This window comes from Camelus dromedarius, chromosome 7 (assembly GCF_036321535.1).
Source record: "Camelus dromedarius isolate mCamDro1 chromosome 7, mCamDro1.pat, whole genome shotgun sequence".
NCBI classification, from domain to species: domain Eukaryota; kingdom Metazoa; phylum Chordata; class Mammalia; order Artiodactyla; family Camelidae; genus Camelus; species Camelus dromedarius.
This window is the reverse complement of record NC_087442.1, coordinates 40,769,325-40,789,420: the sequence shown is the minus strand read 5'-3', so window position 1 is coordinate 40,789,420 and position 20,096 is coordinate 40,769,325. Positions and strand designations below refer to the sequence as shown.

The window sequence follows — 20,096 nt, the reverse complement described above, 5'->3', positions numbered from 1 at the left end:
TGTCACTAAATCCACAGGCATTTTTCAGGACTTACCTTACTTTGACTTAGAAAAATATTCAATAGTGTTGACTTACTGAACTCCTTATTGAAACTTTTTAAAAGATATTTACATGTGGTTTTATTAATTTTAATTTTTTAGGTGGGGGGAGGGAGGTAAATAGGTTTATTTATTTACTTGTTTTGTTTTGTTTTTAGAGGAGGTACTGGGAATTGAACCCAGGACCTCGTGCATGCTAAGCATTTGCTCTACCACTTGGAACTATATCCTGCCCCCTTATTGAAACTTTTTTATTCACCATTGGCTATCTGTTGTTCTGTGAAGAACAAAGCACTGTGTCTCTGACCCAGGAGTCTCATGTCTGATGCTGGCATCCAGGAAACAATGTTTAACTTATTAAATAACTTATGAGTAGGGTAAAGTCAAATCCCAGACATGACACTAAGCATTGTATGCCTAGCAGCCCCATAGTGCCTGGCATGAAGTACATGTTCTATATTTATTTGTGAGATGGGTGGATGGGTGGACTTCCTCAGCTCTGCTGAGACATTGCAGGGAGCAAGTCCTGTCAGAACAGACACCTGTGTTCTGGGATTGTGGGGGAGACAGCTGAGGGAACATGAAGGTTAACTTGATCTGAAGTCTCTCTGGATTTTGTGTTTAACTGGAGAGTATTTTGATCAGTCAGCTTCTCTTCTGATACGTAAACCATCTGACACGGGTAATCCTGTTAGTTCCATCTTACTCTGAATTACTTGAATCGATGTTATGTCCTAATATTTAGCTGAGTTTAGCAGTGGTGCGTGAGGAGGGCGGATGTGGGAGGTAGACAGCCTGGGGTGGGCAGAGGCCTGGGTTCTGTTTCAAAGGGGGGATTCTGGATATTCCTAGGTTTCTTGGAGTGGGTGTGTGGGAGAGGGAAGCTAGAAGTGGAAAAGGGCAGTGAGACAACAGCAAAGGCAAACTTCGTTGGCCTTGAGACCTCCCCAAAGCTTGGGAGCAGTAGCTGGAGACATGCCATAGAAGTTCATCTCTGAAGCTGCTGATGCCAGAATGCTTCAGACTGTAACTGTCTCTGTTAGTATAGACTGTTTGCCTTTTACAAATACCATTTTTTAAAGTGACATAAGCAAAGTTTTTGCACATAGAGTAAAATTGTTTTCAGGACAGATAGTAGAAAGAAGGAATGAGAATGTTAAATTTGTAACTATTAAGATTTTTTAAATTAGAAGTTGAATAAAGTGTAGAAAGGCAAACAGCCTTTAGGGTGACAGAGGGGCTCTTGGGAGTTGGCAAAGATGGCAAGAATTATCTAGGCTTTGACTCTCTGCAGGAGGGATATCACCCCTAAGTGGGGGTAAAAATTGGTCCTTAGGGGACAGAAAAAAACCTTAGTTATTCAGTGGCCTACATGGCCAGAGTACCTAAACAGAAATGCAGTGCATTTGTGGTATTAAATTTTCATGGGGAGGGGGAATTAAGGGAAAATGTCAGTCTCCTTACTGGGGCGATAATGAAAAAAAGATTGAGAAACACTGGACTAGATGATTCAAATGGAAGGATTTTTTTGACCACCAATGGGTCCTTCTGGGGAAACGAATTGGAAATGTGTTGTCTCAGCAGAAGGAAAAGATCTTACATGTTATCTAGTGATTGTCCATTGGGAGATCTAAAAGCAGCAGTGGGCAGCTGGGTCACCCCCTCAGCTGCTCAGTAGGTGATGAGCTGCTGGCTCCATACAGCTTCAGTGCCCAGACATACGGGGCTGGCTATTGGACACAGCAAATAGGAAGGTATGAATCGGGGTGGGAGTCAGGATTCTAGGAGTTAAACCACCCGCCTTCTACCCTCCTGATTTGTTTTGTTCTGTTCTGTTCTTATCCACCTCCCTCCCTACACCTCTCCTGCTAGCTCTCAAGACTCCCATTATTCACCTCTGCTGGAGGCCGGGGGATCAATAGCAACGTTAATGAGTGAGTGAAAAGAATGCTAGAAACAGAGAACCGCAAGCTGACATCCAAGAAAGAACTGACGTTCAGCTGTATGGCTTTAGTGTGCAAAGCCAGGTAATGCACTCTAACATCTCTGAAATCAAATCAAAATGCAGATAGGCTTTTAGCTTTCCTGCTTCTGAGTATAACCTGGACATGCAATTCCTTAACAAAATAAAAATGAAGACAATGTCAGATACAGGAAAAGGTTAGTTCTTAACCCACAGGTACTCAACCTTGGAAATGGCTTCTGGTCTCTGAGCTGCTTAACTGTCTAGACTGCTCTCAGCTTGAAAATGGCAGTGTTGTCTCAGAGGGGCTCTTAAGGAGGGGAAGGATGGCCTGGCAAGGTCCCCTCTTTTCTGTTGCCTTATCCCTCGTACTTATTAAGGTAGTGCTAGAGGGAAAAAGTCTGATAGCACAGTTGCTACTTCTGGAGTCCTTACTACATGTCAGGCACTATTTTAAGTGCTTTATATATATTAATTAATTGACTCCTCATAACCAAACCACCCTGCAAAGAGGCGGGGATGGGATGGGAAGCTCAGGCACAGAAAAGCTAAGTCACCTGTCCAAGGTCACACAGCTACCGGTAGCACTGGTATTTGAACCCAGATTCTTAGAACCCAGAGAACTTGCTGTAACAGTGCTCTTTATATGCCTTGGGGCCAACTCTCCCTAACTTACCAATGTCTTTGAAGTCATGGATGAATGGGCTCACAATGAAATTGCTTTTAACACCATGCACTTTGGTTTTTTATGTAAGTAGAACGTTGGGTCAGTCATCAGGCCCTCTGCATAGTTGAATCCTTCAGGTCACTTACATAATGGACTAATTGCTGGATATGTGCTGCCCTCTTGTGATAAAAATGATCCAAATACGACCTTCTCCAGCTTTCTGGAATGCACCTTCCTTTGGTCCTGTCCCGTGGTTGATGGGTGGAGAATGTGTGGCCAATGAAGATACTTTGGGCTCTGAAGAGTCTGACTCCTGTGTCACCTGACATTCTCCAGGGTGTTCCTGGCTCTCAGTAAGGCTTGTAATTGTGACTCCAGAGTCCTGTAACTTAGCACCATGGGTATAAGAGAAAAGACTAGGCTTTCCAAAGAATCCCAGGGACATTAAAGAGACCCCACCTATGTCCTTGTGGGGAGAGTTCACTTTGTTTAACTTGCCCTAGTTGATTGGGACCAGGTTTCATAGACTTCGCAGAAAAAAGGTCAGTTGGAGAATAAGCTGAAGGTCATCAGCTATCAGAACAGAGGGAAAATGAAACCAGCCGGAGGCCTGCGTTCTAGTTCTTGCTCTACCGATGACGACGTGTGTGATCTTGGGCAGGTTGCTTTTGATCTCTGACTCCAGTGTCCACACTGGCAGAGTGAGAGGGTTGAACTAAGTGAGCTCAAAATCTTAAATGTTACCAGGTGCAGCCTTCTGCCTTTGCCAAAATCCCTTTCCTGAAGGGTTTTGGGGTTTTTTCCCCCCACTTTTGTTCACATCCTCATTAGTAAGACAAGATACATATTCATACTCACTACTTTTCCATTTCCTCACCCAGGAAATAATCCCTACTTCATAGAGTGGTTGGAAGGAACTAGTTTCCATTTGACCCAGTGCCAGTGGGTTCAGTGAGACTGGGCTTGTTTAGGCAAAGCAAATTATGCACATATACAGATGTTTAAGGTCAAGGAAAACTGATTTTGAAGATACACCTACCCAGTTATAAGTGATTATCTTGCACAGTGCCACTTGCAAATAGATGCCACTGTATAGGTTACTCATTTAACCCCACAGCTGTTATTACCAGTGCCCATCTGTGGCCGTAACACATCTGTGTGTGTGGGCAGTGCCCGAACACTGTCTAGAGTGAGAGTCTGGGGCAGGGAATCTCATTCCTATTCAAAGGAGACATTACATTGTTCTCTAACTTCCACCTGCTTCCAAACCATTTATTAGACTCCTAAACTGGACAGGTTAACAGACTGAAAAAGAAATAAAATTTCATAGCAAGAATCTTTGACTTGCTAATCCCACTCCAAAGAAATAATCCTGAAGAAATATTTACTTCCATACAAATGTCTGTAATAATCACCATGACCACCACAACCAATCTGGAAACCTGAATGTCTAACACTTGGCACATAATTAAGCAAATTATCAAACCAGTAGAATACAAATGGTAATTATAAAGATTATGTAACAATGAGAAAATGTTTGATTGAAAGAAATTGCAAATATACAGCATGATTATAACTCTGTAAAAAGTCTCAAAATATTTAGCCTTAAAAAAGAAGGAAATCAGATGAAACTTGAGGACATCATGCTAAGTGCAATAAGCCAGTCCCCGAAAGGCAAATATTGTATGGCTCCACTTGTATGAGGGACCTAGACTAGTCAAAGTCATAGAGACAAAGTAGAAGGGTGGTTGCCAGGGGCTGGGGGTGAGGCGGTAGGAAACGGGGAATTGCTGTTTAATGGGTATAGAATTTTGGTTTTGCGAGAATAATAATTCTGGAGATGGGCATTGGTGATAGTTACACAACATACGGAAGTGTTTATACCACTGAACACTGATTCAGATGGTATATTATGTGTATTTCACCACATAAAGAAGTCTCAAAGTAGGCAATACAGGGGAAGATGGCATGAAAAAATTGAAGTAGCTGTGTTAGCATTATTATAAGCATTATCTAAAAATTTTTTAAATATTGTGATACTGCTTTGTTATAACAAAAATATAATACTGACAAGGGAAAAAAGTCAGGGAAAAAATTTCAAGATATTTTGATATGTATTACTTTGCCCCAAAATGCAACCTAGTAGTTGTGGGAAAAATCAGAAACCTGTTTAACATTCTTGCACTTTTTATAATTTACTGTTGTTTAAAACCTTTTTTATTACAGATCATTGGGGGCCTGTAACCTTTTCAGTGCTTAGTGCTTCTAAAAGTTTAAAGCTGGTCTTGGGTGTAGTTAATTCAGTTAGTTTCAAGGTTGCCAGAATCTCGCTGGGATGGCCCCTGGACCCTGCAGCTCTGCTACAAACCCATGTATGTGAATATGAGCTTTGGCCTCCTCACCAGCTATTTCCACTTTCATTAAAATTCCTCTTTGTGGACCTGGGAGAATGGTCATGGTTTGGCCTTTTCAGCTCCAGAGCAAGGATTTTTTTTTCTGTAAGTGAGCAGTTGGGTTACTGGAAATAGACATGTGTCACACCTGGAAGTGGACCAAAACACAGACGAGCCATGTGCTCCTTTCCAACTGGGAAGCTCAAAGGGACACCTGGCAAAGGCTGGAGGGCCTGGCTGTGTGTGGTGATGCCAGCTCCCACTCTATACTGGGCAGTGAAGACGGGGCTGCACCTCCCTCTGTTCAGTGAATAACACTTAAATGGCAGGGCTCTTTAGTAAGAATGACACCTAACGGCTGTGCTTTTCACTGGCGAAGCTAGGATATGCAGGAAGCTTAATGTTGAATGTTTTTAAACTTGACTTTGAGAACTTCTAGTCCCATATTTGACCTTGTTGGAAAGTTCTCTAAGCTTAAGAGTGAGAAGAGGATACCTAGGGGTTCCACTGTGAGTGGAAATGAGAAATGTCGGCTTTATAATATACTGTCACATATTGAGCAGCAACCCTGCGCCCGGCACTGTGCTGACGGCTTTCCAAGCATCGGTTCATTTAATCCTCACAACAACCCTGTGGGTTGGGACTCTGGGATCCCCATTTTTCAAGGAGGAAATTGAGATTCTAACGTCTTAGGATGTTGGCCCAAAGCCCCACGGTGACATGACATGGCTTATTTTATAAGTTCCAAATCAGCATGGACATGCGATAAATGCAGGTCTGAAAGACAAGAGTTGTAATTTCTTTCCCTAAATCAACCAACATGTCCTGTGGAAAGAAAATCATATCCCAAGTTGGGGGCATTCTTTTCTTTTCTTTTTCTTTTTCTTTTTCTTTTTTTTCAATTTTCAATTGTCTTTTTCTTGATTAGGAAAAGTCTCCACGTCTCTGCACAGAAGCTCACCTGTGGTTAATGGAGAACCTTTCCAGCAAGTTAGGAGTCTGATTTCACTTTTATAAGAGACATAGAAAATCTGCCGGTCACCATCGTGGATACCAAAGTATTTCCAAGTTAGAATTTAAGCCAATGCCACACAGATTTCAATTTCCCTTAGGAGCAGCAGTTTTAATTTTGATAGTCTCTAAAAGCAGTAATATTTGGTAGCTTCTGAGTACATTATAACTCTCAAAAGTTTAGTTTTAGCAGTTTAATAAAATACAAATTTGTCAGCTGAGAAGTGTGGTTCTCTCACTCAGCAGGTCTGAAGCCTGTTCTAAGCACCCTTGGTCTTCAGTTTGCCTTTGTGCTTTCTGGGCATATCTGCTGCCCAGATTCTCTGGTAGAGTTGCTTCCTCAAGGGGTAACTACCCAAATCTGGGGTAGAGAGGGGTGGGTGGCAGAGCAGTGCCTCAAGGGAATGGCCACCCTGTGGCTGAGTGACTGTACTGGATTTTCCCTATAGCTTTCAGAGCTAACTTCCTGAATTGCACCTTTCCTAACAGGGGCTGCTGTACACAGTGCCAGGCTGGACTTCTGAGGACTCGAAGGTATGTATGGAGGGGCCCCTCATCCCCGCCCCTCTCATGCTTGGCTCCTGTCAGCTCAATGCCTCCTGCCACAGTGGGTGACAGGCCCACCTCGGTCTTCCACTAAGCAGGGAATAGCCAAGGAGGGTAGTGGACATTAAAGCTGGCCTGCCAGGACTCAAGATGGCAGTGGTGAGGGACATGAAGTTTGGCCACGCCAGTGTACCCTGGCCCCAGCCACCCCGAACTCAAGTCATTTCCTCTGTGAAGCCACCTGTGTGGATCGGGAGGTCAGATGGGGAGTCCTCAGATGATTCCTCTGCTCTTTTTGGTCCCTTGGTAGGTGGAGAGGCCTATGGAGGGTCACACTGCTGATGCCTCTGGCCTTCCTTTGTCAGGCCCTCCTCACAGCACATCACCCCAAGGCCCCACCCAAAGCTGTGAGTGCCTCTGAAAGGAGCCAGGCATGGCATTCGGGGGTCACAGCGTGCTTGCCAGGCTCAGTCCCCTTAAAAAAAAAAAAATCAGACTCAGGCAATTAGAAACAGTGTTTTCAGTATTTTACTAACAAATGAATTGGCAAAAGAACAAGTTATCTAGTAATATCACCCCACCATTTGGCAGGCGTCTAACGTGTTCTGCCAGCCAGGTTCTCAGTGACTCCCGAGTCTTTCCTCCGACTCAATCCCCCTTACAACTGCTCAGCGGCAGGAAGAGAGTCCCCTTCCTCAGGAGGGCAAGAGAGAGAAGCCTCTCTCTGGATGCCAGGGCCCCCGGAGCAAGCAGGGACTCATTGCTGGTGGAGGACGGCACTGAGCCTTCTTCCTGGAGCAGAGCACCTCTACCCGCAGCATCAGTCTTCCGGAGGGCAGCAGTGCCACACGAAAGCCCTCAGTGGAGCCCCAGCATTACGAAAACATAGGTAAAACTTTGTTTGTTGAGCACCTTTTCCCCAAGAAATGTGGCACCCCATGTCTTCAGCTCTTCAGTGAACACAGTATTGCCCGACTCACTTTCCCAGGTCTTAGAGCAGGCGTTTGTATGAGCTCAAAGTCTCTTTCCTCTAGTTTCAGATGAAAATAGTCATGGCTATGCATTAACATCTCTTCATAGTATAGTTACAGTCACTAAAACAGCTCATGCTTTTCCTGCAGAATTGTAACAGCTACTCAGGGGCTGCCAGTCAGCACTCGGACGAAGGTTGATTTGCACCATGAAGGCAGGGCTCCTGGAAGTCTCACCTCAGCAGACCTTGGATGTCTTTCATTCATCCAAGACATGCAGCTGCACAGAGTTGCCCCCAGGGCCAAAACCCACCAACAGGAAAACAGCCTCTCAGAAATAGACAATCCGCTTCTCATCTTCAAATACTTTGGCCTCCTCTGGCTTTATCAAGTTCCCGTTTAAGCTGTTGGAGAAGAACAAAGAACACAAGTAAGTGTGAGGGGCTACTGTACACTCCTTCCCAACATGTGTTCCTAACACACTCTTGTGCTTCACACAACCCTGAAATTACAGAACATGCTCTGTTCGAATACTTGGGGTTTTTTTTCCTTTTTCTTTAATTGAAGTATAGTTGATTTACAGTATTGTGTCAGTTTCAGGTATACAGCATAGTGATTCAGTATTTTTGCAGTTTATATTCAATTATAGGTTATTACAAGATAATGAGTATAATTCCCTGTGCTATATAGTATATGCTTGTTGCTTATCTATTTTATATATAGTAATTCATATCTGTTAATCCCATACTCCTGATTTGTCCCTCCCCCGGCTCCTCTCCCTTTTGGCAACCACAAGTTTACTTTCTATATCTGTGAGTCTGTTTGTTTTGCATATATAATCATTTGTGTTATTTTTAGATTCCACATATAACTGATATCATGTAGTGTTTGTCTTTCTCTGTCTGATTTATTTCACTTAACATAATATGCTCTGGGTCCATCCATGTTGCTGCAAGTGGCAGTATTTAATTCTTTTTATGGCTGAGTAATATTCTATTGTGTGTGTTTGTGTGTCACTAAGCCAGTCATCTTTTGATGGGTACTTGAGTTGCTTCCATGACTTGGCTATTATAAATAGTGCCACTATGAACACTGGAGTGAGAGTTTATTTTCAAATTAGTGATTTAGTTTTCTCTACATAGTTACCCAGGAGTGAAATTGATGGATCCTCTATTTTTAGTTTTTTAAACTCCATACTGTTTTCTAAAGTGGGTGCACCAATTTACATTCCCACCAGCAGTGTACAAAGGCTCCCTTTTTCCACATCCTCACCAGCATTTGTAATTTGTAGACTTTTTGATGATAGCCATTCTGACAGGTGGGAGGTCATACTCATTGTGGTTTTGATTTGCATTTCTCTATTAGCGATGTTGAGCATCTTCTCATGTGCCTGTTGGCCATCTGTACGTCTTTTTTGGAAAAATGTCCATTCAGGTCTTCTGCCCATTTTTCAATGGGTTGTTTGTTTTTTGATGTTGAGCTATATGAGCTGTTTGTATATTCTGGATATTAACCCCTTATGGTTTGCATCATTTGCAAATATTTTCTCCCATTCTGTAGGCTGCCTTTGTTTTGTCAGTGGTTTCCTTTGCTGTGCAAAAGCTTTTAATTACACCCCATTTGTTTATTTTTGCTTTTATTTCTTTTGCCTTAGGAGACTGACCCAAGAAAAAATATCTCTGTGATTTAGGTCAAAGAGTGTTTCACCTGTGTTTTCTTCTAGGAATTTTATGGTTTCCAGTTTCACATTTAGGTCTTTAAACCATTTTGAGTTTATTTTTGTGTATGGTGTGAGGGAATGTTCTAATCTCACTGTTTTACATATAACTGTCCAATTTCCCCAGCACCACTTAGTGAAGAGACTGTCTTTTCTCCACTGTATATTCTTGCCTCTTTTGTTGATTAATTGACCCCAAGTGCATGGGTTTGTTTCTGGGTTCTGTGTTCTTTTCTATTGATCTATGTGCCTAAGTGCCAATGCCATGCTATTTTGATTACTTTAGCTTTGTAGTACAGTGTGAAGTCTTGGAGGGTTATACTTCCAAATTCGTTTGTTTGTTTTCAGAATTTCTTTGGGTCTTTCGTGGTTCCAACAAATTTTAGGATTATTTGTTCTAGTTCTGTGAAAAATGTCATGGGTATTTTTATAGGGATGGCATTAAATCTGTAGATTGCTTTAGGTAGTACAGCCATTTTTAATAATACTGATGCTTCCAGTCCAAGAGCATGGTATATATCTTTTTATTTCTTTGAATCATCTTCAGTTTCCTTCATCAGTGTTTTATAGTTTTCAGAGTATATGTCTTTCACCTGCTTGGGTAAGTTTATTCCTACGTATTTTTTTTATGTGATTTCAAACAGGGATTTTAAAAAATTTCTCTTTATGATATTCATTATGGATTCATTATTGATTATATGATATTTCATTATTAGTGTATAGAAACAACCAATTTCTGTATATAAATCTTGTATCCTGCAACCTTACTGAATTTACTTATTAGTTAATAGTTTTTGGGTGGAGACTTTAGGATTCTACGTAGAGTATCATGTCATCAGCAAATAGTGACAGTTTAACTTCTTCCCTTCCAATTTAGATACCTTTTCTTTTTTCTTATCTGATGTGGCTAGGACTTCCTATATTATGTTAAATAGAAGCGGCCATCCTTTTCTTGTTCCTGAATTTAGGGGGAAGGCTTTCAGCTTTTCACCCCTGAGTATTATGTTGGCTGTGGGTTTACTGTAAATGACCTTTATTATGTTGATATATATTCCCTCTATACCCACTTTGATGGGAGTTTTTATCATGAATGGATGTTGAATCTTGTCAAATGCTTTTTCTGCATCTATTGAGATAATTGTGTAGCCTTTGTCATTCCTTTTGTTAATGTGTATGTAACACTGATTGATTCTTATATGTTGAACCATCCTTGTGTCCCTGGAATGAATTCAACTCAATCATGGTGTATGATCCTTTTTATGTATTGTTGGATTCAGTTTGCTAATATTTTGTTGAGGACTTTTGCATCTATGTTCATTAAAAGATAGGCCTGTAATTATCTTTCTATAGTATCTTTGTCTGGTTTTGGTGTCAGGGTAATTAATGGTGGCCTTGTAGAATAAATTTGGGAGTGTTCCCTCCTCTTCAGTTTTTTTGGAATAGTTTGAGAAGAATAGGCATAGGTTCTTTATATGTTTGGTATAATTTCCCTGTGAAGCCATCTTGTCCTAGACTTTTGTTTGCTGGGGATCTCTTGTTTTACAGATTCAGTTTCACTTCTAGGGGTCAGTCTGTTCAAATTGTCTTTTTCTTCTCGACTCAGTCCTGGCAGGATGTATGTTTCTAGAAACTAGTCCATTTCTTCTAGGTTGTTAACCAATTTATTGGCATATAACTGTTCACAGTATTCTTATTTTTTGTATCACTGTAGTATCAGTTGTTATTTCTCCTCTTTCATATTTTATTTGGATCCTCTCTTCTCCTCTTGGTGAGCCTGGCTAAAGGTTTATCGATTTTATTTGTTCAAAAAACCATCTCTTGGTTCACTGATCTTTTCTACTGTTTTTTTTTTTTTAAATCTCTATTTCCTCTCAGATTTTTATTATTTTCTTCCTTCTGCTGACTTTGGGCTTTGCTCTTTTTTTCTAATTTTTTTTGGTGGTAGGTATGTTAGGTTGAGATTTTTCTTGTTTCTTGAGGAAGTTCTATATCACTATGAACTTCTCCCTTAGAACTGCTTTTGCTGCAGATTTTGAAATGTTGCGTTTTCATTTTCGACTTATTTTTATTTCCTCTTTCACATCATTGTTGACTCATTGGTTATTTTAGTAGCATGTTATTTACTCTCCACATATTTGTTGTTCTCCCATTTTTTTTCCCATAGTTGATTTCTAATTTCATACCACTGTGGTCAGAAAAAAATGCTTGATATAATTTATATCCTCTTAAGCTTAAGCAGTTTTTTTTTTATGACCTAGTATGTGATCTATCCAGGAGAACATTCCATGAGCACTTGAAAAGAATGTGTATTCTGCTTTTTTTGGCGATAGTGTCCTGTAGATATCAGTTAAGTCCAACTGGTCTATTGTGTCATTTAGGAACTCTGTTGCCTTTTTGATTTTGTCTGGATGATCTGTCCATTGATATAACTGAGGTGTTAAAAGTTCCCTGCTATTATTGTATAATTGTCAGTTTCTCCCTTTACGTCTCTAGTATTTGTTTTATATATTTAGCTGTTCCTGGATCAGGTGCATATATATTAATGAGTGTAACAGCCTCTTCTTGTATTGATTCCTTTAACATTATATAAGGCCCTTTGTCTTTCTTTATAGCCTTTGTTGTAGTCTGTTTTGCCTGATAGGGGTATTGCTCCCCTTGCTTCCTTGTCATTTCTGTTTGCATGAAATTTTTTTCCATCCCCTCACTTTCACTCTGTATTTGTGTTTGGTCCTGAAGTGGGTCTTCCGTAAGCAGCATATTGGAGGGTCTTGCTTTTTTATCCAGTCAGCCACTCTGTGTCTTTTGATGGGAACATTTAGTCCATTGACATTTAAGGTAATTATTGATAGGTATGTACTTACTGCCATTTTATTCCGAGTTTGTCAGTTGTTTTTGTAGTTCATCTTTGTTCATTTCTTCTTTTTGTTTATCCCATTGTGGTTTGATGTTTTTCTTCTGAAGTACGCTTGAGTTCCTTTCTTTTTGGTTTTTGTGTATCTGTTGTACATTTTTGATTTGTGGTTACCATGGAGTGTATGTATGTTGACCCATAATTCTACCTCCTTGCTTTAAACTGCTAATAATTTAAGTTCAAACACATTCTAAAAGATCTGTTTTTTATTCCTGATATATATCTGTGTGCTTATCTCTTTACTGTTTAGTGTAGTTACTTTTATAATTTTTTTAAGCTATATACTGGCTTAATGAAGTGATCTTCAACCTTCACTATATGTTTGCCTTTCCTATTGGGATTCTTCCCTTTCCTAGACTCTTCTTTTCCATTTAGAGAAGATCTTTCAACATTTTTAGGGTAGGTTTAGTATTGCTGAATTCTTTTAGTTTGCTTGTCTGAGAAATTCCTTATGTCTCCTTCTGTTCTAAATGATCATCTTTCTGGGTTGAGTATCCTAGGGTGTAGGTTTTTCCCTTTCAGGACTTTGAATATATCTTGCCATTCCCTTCTGGCCTGCAAGGTCTCTGCAGAGAAATCTGCTAATAGCTTTATGGGGATTCCCTTGTATATGACTTTGTTTTTCTCTTGCTGCCTTTAGAATTCCTCTTTAAAGTTTGCCATTTTAACTGTGGTATTTCTTGGTGTGTGTGGGGGGTCTGTTTGGGTTCATCTTTTTTGGGATCCTCTGTGTTTCCTGTACCTGGATATCTGTTTCCTTCTTTCGCTTTAGGAAGTTTTCAGCTATAACTTCAAATACATTTTCAAATCCCTTCTCACTTCTGTTTCTGGAACCCCTATACTGCATATGTTGGCACATTTTCCATTACCATGTAGATCTCATATGTTCCTTTCATTGTTTTTTCATTTGTCTGTCTACTGTACTGATTGGGTGCTTTCCACTATTCTATCTTCCAGACCATTTATGTGTCCTGTGTCACTTAGTCTGCTATTCATTTCTTCTAGAATGCTTTTTATCTCAGAAATCGAACTGTTTTTTCATTGGGTCTTTTTAGTTTCTAGTTTTTTGTTAAAATGATCTGTGCTTAGATCAGTTCTCTTAACTCAGCATTTTTATTACCAGCGTTTTGAACTTGCCTGGTAGATTACATTTCATTACTTTTTTAGGGGTTTTCTCTTGCTCTTTTAATTGAGAGTGGTTCCTCTGCCTTTTAATTTTACTCAACTTTCTCTGTCTCTATGAATTTAGATGAAACAGTCATTTATTATGGTCTTGAAGGGGTGTTTTTATCTGGGTGTGTCCCTGTGTAGACTGTGCATGCCCATTGTCTTTGGTGCAAGGGCTGGAATGATGTGGATGCCAGCTACGCCTTTCTTCAGCCATGTCACACCTTGATAGTGGGTGTGGCTGGTGCTGGAGTTGCTGGAGCCTGCACAGGGTGTGATGTGGGACTTCTCTGCTCAGTGACAGTCACACAGGGTGGGGTTTGATTCTAAGTTGCTGGAGTGGATGCCCTGAGGGTCAGGCTTGAGCTGGCTCTGTTCCCTTTGTGTCTTTCCTTCTCCCTGCACTGAGGCCTTTGCCCCAAAGGAGGGGAGTGCCGGAGTAAGTGGGGTTTGTGTGCCACTTGTGCACTGCCTGTAAGCAGCTGCAGCTCTAGTCCACCTTTGCAGGGCCCTGTCACACACCTGGGACAAGATGCTTCCAGCACCCGAGCCCTCCTCTGAATCCACCCTGGCACCAGCACCTCTAGGCTCTGCATAGCATACCTTGAAGCTAGACTCCTGGCCCTACAAAAATCGTCCCTTGTGTAGGAACACTGGTCCTTGGCAGGCAACAAAGGCCCATTTTCGAGCCTGACAGAATTAAAGCAGCTGTGTATCCTACAGCTGTCCTAACCAGCCACTGAGAAGAGTGGAAGTCAACTGTGGTCCACGACCTGTTCTGCAGCCTGGCCTGCCCCCTACCTCTCCCTCCTTGCCTGCTGTCCTCAAACAAGAGCCAGCAGGTGGTTCTAGGGAAGGGATCACAGGCTGAGGGCAGCTAGAGATTAATGTGACCTAAAATACTGTTGGTTCGCCAGTGCCTTCCGGGCTGAGGAGTGTTCTGTCACTGGTGTTCTGTCACTGACGTTCTGTCAGTCTGGTTGAAGCTGGGCTCTCTCTAGGACAGTGGTTTCAAATGTCTTTTTGACAGTGACCCCCCAATTGTGAACCAGCATCTGTGCATATGCACACACCCAGAAATGAAACAAGATTATGAAATAATACTTCATCCTATGCACAGTGCATTCTGGTATTCTGTTCCATTTCATTTTTTAAATAATGCTGGTTGCAACCCACAAAACTGGAACTTGTTAATGGATCATAAAATCAAAGTAAAGTTTAAAAAACACTATTCTAGGGGCTGAGGTCAGGGAGCTAGCTGTACCTTTTTTTTTTTGGCTGTGAAATTATTCTCCCCAGCCATGGAAAAAGAAAGTACTGTAATCAATGAGTAACTACCCCCCGAGCTGAGGGTTTGGGTCACAGTGCAGCTGTTTTGTGGATCTCAGGGAGCATGAACTCTTGTGGTCTCTGCCCTCTGTCAGGTTCTCCACCAGTCTAAGCCTCATCCCTGCTGGCTATCTCAGGCCTGGGATAGAGAGCAAATTCCAGAGCACTTGGGGGTCTGGGTTCAGGGTCACGGGGCCCTGTTTTCAGCTCAGTTATACCAGTACTCTAAAGCAATCAGGGCCCTTTCTGTCCAGTTAACTGCTGTTTCCCCAGCACTTAACCCAGTTCTGTCACTGCTGTTACTAATGGGACCCCCTCCCCGCACATGCTACAGGCCAGTCCCACCTTGGGGCTGCATGTGTCCTGTGGGAGGCACAAGAAATGGAACAAGGCTCAAGGTTGTACTAAAGCAGACCATGTGCTTTTCTTTCACTAGCAGAAGTGAGTCCTCAGAGCAGAAACAGGAAGCCAAGAAAGAGCACAGTCAGCTCAAACCCAGCCTGGAAGCCCAGAGAAGGAAAAGAATGAGCTTCAAACTCCACGTCCACCCAGCCATCTCTCAGTCTCATGAGTCCCGGAGTGATTCACCTTCAGCAGGAATCCTTCTGCAGGTCTGTTTGCCCCCATGCAACCAAGAGACAGGACAGGGTGCTAGGGAGGAGAGCCCTGACTATGGAGTCAGGCTGTCGGGGCAGAATTTCAGCTTCTCCTCTTATGTCTGACCTTAGCCTGGGCCCCAGTTCGTACATCTATGTTTACAGATTGTTGGAAAGATGAGAAATAAATAGAAATTGCCCTACATTGTGCATGGCACATAGTCAGAGGTACTGTGTAAATAATCACTATTATCATTATAGCAAGTGGTAGGTCAGTCTTACCAGATCTCCATTATGCCAGTGTTCTTCTGTAATGCATCTGCCAACTGGGCCATCCCCTTGGCTGTGATCTGGTTCTGGATAAGCCTGAAAAAAGAACATACCTTTTGTATCCAATAATACTGGATTAAATCTGCCTACTTCATTTGGGAGTTAGGAGGGTTTGATAGGATAAGAGACAGGGTCAGGGGAAAAACTGAGTCCATGTGACTTTTAATCTGGCTAAGATTGTCTAGATCAGATCCACAAGAATAAATGACAAGCTTTAAAATGTTTAATTTTCTGTATACTTTTTAGTGAGCATAATATATCTGTATATTCAAATGTAGGTAGTTTAACAGATGAACATACTTGTGTGTAAGTGCTTGACATTTTTCATTGCAAGGGTGCCCAATCAAAAACATGGAGACTACCAGTCTAAACAACAATTTCTAAGAAACCATCTGGAGAACCAGCAGTCTGATGTCTCCTTCCAGGTGGCTAGAGAAAGGTAAGACAGTTTTTAAAGAGCTGACCATTCTCTTCTTTGGGGGAACAAAGGCTTCCCTCCATGTCTTCCCCAACATCTGAGAGGGAAGGAGGAGAAACAGTTCAGTTGCTACTAAGGGGTCCCAAGGGAAAGCATCGATAATGGGGCCTCTAAAATGTAAAAGTATGCCCCACTATGCTGGGGAGCAGTGATCCAAATGAAACAGAGGTTTCAGATACAGCTGGGCAGCCCAGGCCATTCCTGAAATGCTCCCCTGGGAGGCTGTGCTTCCGCCCCAACAAGGAAGCACGTGCAGCACAAGGCAGTGATATGTCTGCACTCCATCACAGGCTGCCTCCTGGCTATCTGTAGAATAAGGCTACTGCTGAAGTTCTCCCTTAAAAATTGTAGGCACTGACTCATGGTAGCCTTACCAGGAAGATGAGGGCCTATGTTACCCTGATTAATGAGATTACAGAAAATAAGCCAACCCCTTAAAGAGGCAGTAAAGCATAGTGGTTAAAAGCTCCCCTCATATACACACATCCACTCCCCACTTTTCAGCTACAGATCCGTGAAAGAAATACACTTAAGCTGTCTGTGCCTGGGTTGCCTGATCTATAAAATGAGAATAACTGTAAGAGAACCCCTCCCTACCCTGGGGTGTGTGGGGTTTCAATAGGATGTGTATGAAGTAGTTCTCTACCATGGTGCCCAGTGGTAAGGACCTCTTGTCACCATTACTGCCCAAGCACACAGGGGACCCACGGATCCCCATCACACTTCCCAAAGACTGGGGGTCCAGTGGCAGAGGTGATGACCTTCTGGTAAGCATGACTACCATGTAACTTGGAAATTTTTGCAAAAGGAGCAAAAACAGAACCTGGAAGTGGGCACAGAGTTCTGAATTCAGTTAAACTCTGCTGGTACTGCTGGGGGCAGGATGAGCTGCCTGTAGCCGAGACCTGACAAGAGTCTGGGTTGGAGGATATGTAAAAAGTTTGGCGGTGCTCAGGCAAGTGTGGCCACCAGGGATGACTTCAGTGCGGCCAGTGTAGTCTGTGCAAGCACAAAGCAGCTAAGACTCACTCTGCAGCCCTGTTTATGCTCTGTTCTTCTCAGGAGGGGCTGGCCTGACACCTAAGGAAGGGCATAAAACAGTCTACAGGCCAAAAAGGAGAAAAAAACAGGTGTAAAAGTAGAACACTCTGGAGTTTGTTTTTAACAGAAATTGACATGGTGATCTAAAATTCATAGAATTCAAGACACAAAAAATATATATACATAGAGAAAGAACAAAGTTGGAAGACTCATACTTCCTGATTTCAAAACTTACCAAGTTACAATAATTAGGACAGTGTGGTCCTGGCATAAGGATAGACAGATGGCTCAACGAACCAGAATAGGAAGTTCAGAAATAAACACACACATTTATGGTCAGCTGATTTTTGACAAAAATGTCAGGGCCATTCAAAAGGGAAAGAGAGTCTTTTCATCAGGTGGTGCTGGGACAACTGAAAAGCTACATACAATAAAATGAAGCTGGACCCCTATACCTCATACCATACACAGAAATTAACTTCAAATGGAGCAAAGACCTAAATGTAAGAGCGAAACTATAACACTGAAGTCTTTGTCACCTTGGATTTGGGCAGTGATTTCTTAGTAAGATACCTAAAGCACAAGTAACTAAAGAAAAAATAGATAAATGGACTTCATCAAAATTAAAAACTTTGCTGCTTCAAAGGTCACCTGAAGAAAGTGAAAAAAACCCTACAGAGAGAGGAAATGTTTGCAAATCATGTATCTAGTAAATATCTAGTACCAGAATAAGGAACTGTAACAACTCAGCAATAAAAAGACAAATAACCCAATTTACAAATGGACAAAGAATGTGGAGACAACTCTTCAGAGAAGTTACACAAATGGCCAGTATGCACATGAAAAGACACCCAGCATTGTAAGCCATCAGGGAAATGCAAATCAAAACCACTATGAGATACCATGTTATACCCACTAAGATGGCATGACCCCAACCAAAGATGAACAATAACAAGTGTTGGTGAGGATACAGAGAAATGGGGACCCTTATCCATGACTGGTGGGAATGTAAATAGCAAAACCACTTTGGAATACAATTTGGCAGTGAACAGAGTGACCAGATGACCCAGCAATCCTATTCCTAAGAATATACCAAAGAAAAATGAAAACATATGAATAATGCTACTGTGAACAGTCATGTATAATAGTCATAAAGTAGAAGCAACCCAAATGTCCACCACCTGATGAGTGGACAATCATAATGTGAACTATCCACACAGCACATTATCAATCAGCCATAAACAGCAAGGGAGTACTGATACGTGCTACAGTGTGGATGAACCCTCAACACATGCTCGTGAAAGAACATAGAAACAAAAGGTCACCTACTGTATGACTGCACTTCTATGAAATGCCCAGAATAGGCCAATGCATAGAGACTGAAAGTAGATAAGTGGGTGCCAGGGAGTAAGGGAGGAGAAGGATGGGGAGTGATTGCTTAACACATACAGGCTTTTTGAGATAGAGGAGGTGGGTAGGAAAAACTGTTCCAGAATTAGATAGTGGTGATGATTGTACATCCTTATGAATAAGCTAAAAACCACTGAATTGTACACTTCAAAAGAGTGACTTATGGTATGTGAATTTTATCTCAAAAATATGTTTTTAAAAAAAGCACAGGTGTTGAAATCTGAATTACCATAAATGTTTCAACGTCTGGTTGACTTTCAACATCTCTGCCAAGCTCTCAGCCACTTCATCATTAAGTTCATTTTTGGTGAGCCTAGAAAAGAAAGGAAGTACTGACTCAGGACAGCCCTGCCTGGTACACACTCTTTAATGAGTTCACAGAAGTGGGATCCTGGCCCAGGAGTCTCCAGCCTGTGCTGCTAATCACTCGCTGAGAACCCAGCAAACAGCCAGGCTCCAAGCCCAGCCTCTGAGCCCGACAGACAATGATGGTTCATTTCTTGTGCAAATCCCTCACTCAAGCTTCAAGCAGCCAATGCCTGCTTCTCCAGTCTTCTCTTCAGTCCCAAGGTCACTTGAACACCATGGGCAGCATATTACCAAAGCCAGTCAGATGAAGACCTAGAAAAGCCTGCTGAATGCGCGTTAAAATGTGTTCATCACTTTGCTCTGAGGCCAGTTATGAAGGACTCAAGTTCTGTGACTGAAAGTTCAGGAAGTCTCTCAATTGTTCTTAAAAACCCAGAAGTGGTCTGGATAAAGCACAGAGGGCTAGAAGCTCCTGGTTGTAAGTAGGATTGGACCCTGTTGTACCCGTGGATAAAAAATAGGGAAGAAAAATGGAATAGAAAGAACATTTTAAAAAATCATTCCTTGAAGGGCAGTTTGGTAGTGTCTATCCAAATTTTCAATGTGTTACTACACTTTGGGCCAACAATTGGACTTCTAGAAATTGACCCCTGTGTGCAAAGACATTACACACAGGACTGTACGTGCAGTATTGATTGCAGTATGTGCAGTCATAATGTACGACATGAACAAACCTAAGTATCAACAGAAGCACCTGGCAAAATAGATTGTGAGTATACATTCAGAGGGATGCTGTGCAGCCCTTAGAATGAGGTAGGATGAAGAACGGGACAGAGAGCACAGTGCTTAAGATGCTGAAGCCAGACATGCCAGCTGGAATTGCTTAATTAGCAGGGCGACCACAGCAGGTGGTTTCATTTCCCTGGGCCTGAGTTTTCTCACCAGTAAATGTAAACAGTAATGGTACAGACCTCACAGGGTAGTGGTGAGAGTGAGTTAATACATGGAAAAGGCTGAGAACAATGCGTGGTGTACAGTCAGTACTCAACATACGCAGGGGACTGACATCATTCTTATCTATGTAGAGCTGTGGTTCTTCGTGATTTCCCCTCCAGAGGACACTTGCCAGCGTCTGGAGACAATTTTGATTGTCACAATTGGAGGTCACTGCTGGTATCAAATGGGTAGAGGCCACGGGCTCTGCTAAACATCTTACAA

The 20,096-nt window shown here is 41.9% G+C and overlaps 1 protein-coding gene and 1 long non-coding RNA gene across 16 annotated transcripts in view; one reads left to right on the top strand and one right to left on the bottom strand.

Moving 5' to 3' along the window:
• The window catches only part of LOC105095843 (uncharacterized), a 44,057-nt gene that overhangs the window by 18,726 nt on the left and 5,235 nt on the right, over positions 1 to 20,096 (top strand). For all 9 annotated transcript variants that reach the window (XR_010381635.1, XR_010381634.1, XR_010381629.1 and 6 more), the window contains 5 exons: positions 1,912 to 2,066; positions 6,563 to 6,607; positions 7,741 to 8,020; positions 15,154 to 15,325; positions 15,975 to 16,079. This is a non-coding gene — a long non-coding RNA (uncharacterized LOC105095843). The remainder of the gene's footprint in view (positions 1 to 1,911; positions 2,067 to 6,562; positions 6,608 to 7,740; positions 8,021 to 15,153; positions 15,326 to 15,974; positions 16,080 to 20,096) is intronic.
• The window catches only part of NOD1 (nucleotide binding oligomerization domain containing 1), a 55,996-nt gene continuing 43,029 nt past the window's right edge, over positions 7,130 to 20,096 (bottom strand). For 5 of the 7 annotated variants that reach the window (XM_064487478.1, XM_031455125.2, XM_031455124.2 and 2 more), the window contains 3 exons: positions 18,799 to 18,882; positions 15,593 to 15,676; positions 7,130 to 7,994 (listed from right to left, as the gene is read on the bottom strand). In XM_064487478.1, coding sequence (XP_064343548.1) covers positions 7,922 to 7,994; positions 15,593 to 15,676; positions 18,799 to 18,882 — 241 coding nt within the window. In that variant the 3' untranslated portion in view covers positions 7,130 to 7,921. Of the gene's footprint in view, positions 7,995 to 15,592; positions 15,677 to 18,798; positions 18,883 to 20,096 lie in introns of those variants that run through there. The other 2 variants (XM_031455126.2, XR_010381626.1) reach the window with 2 other exon arrangements.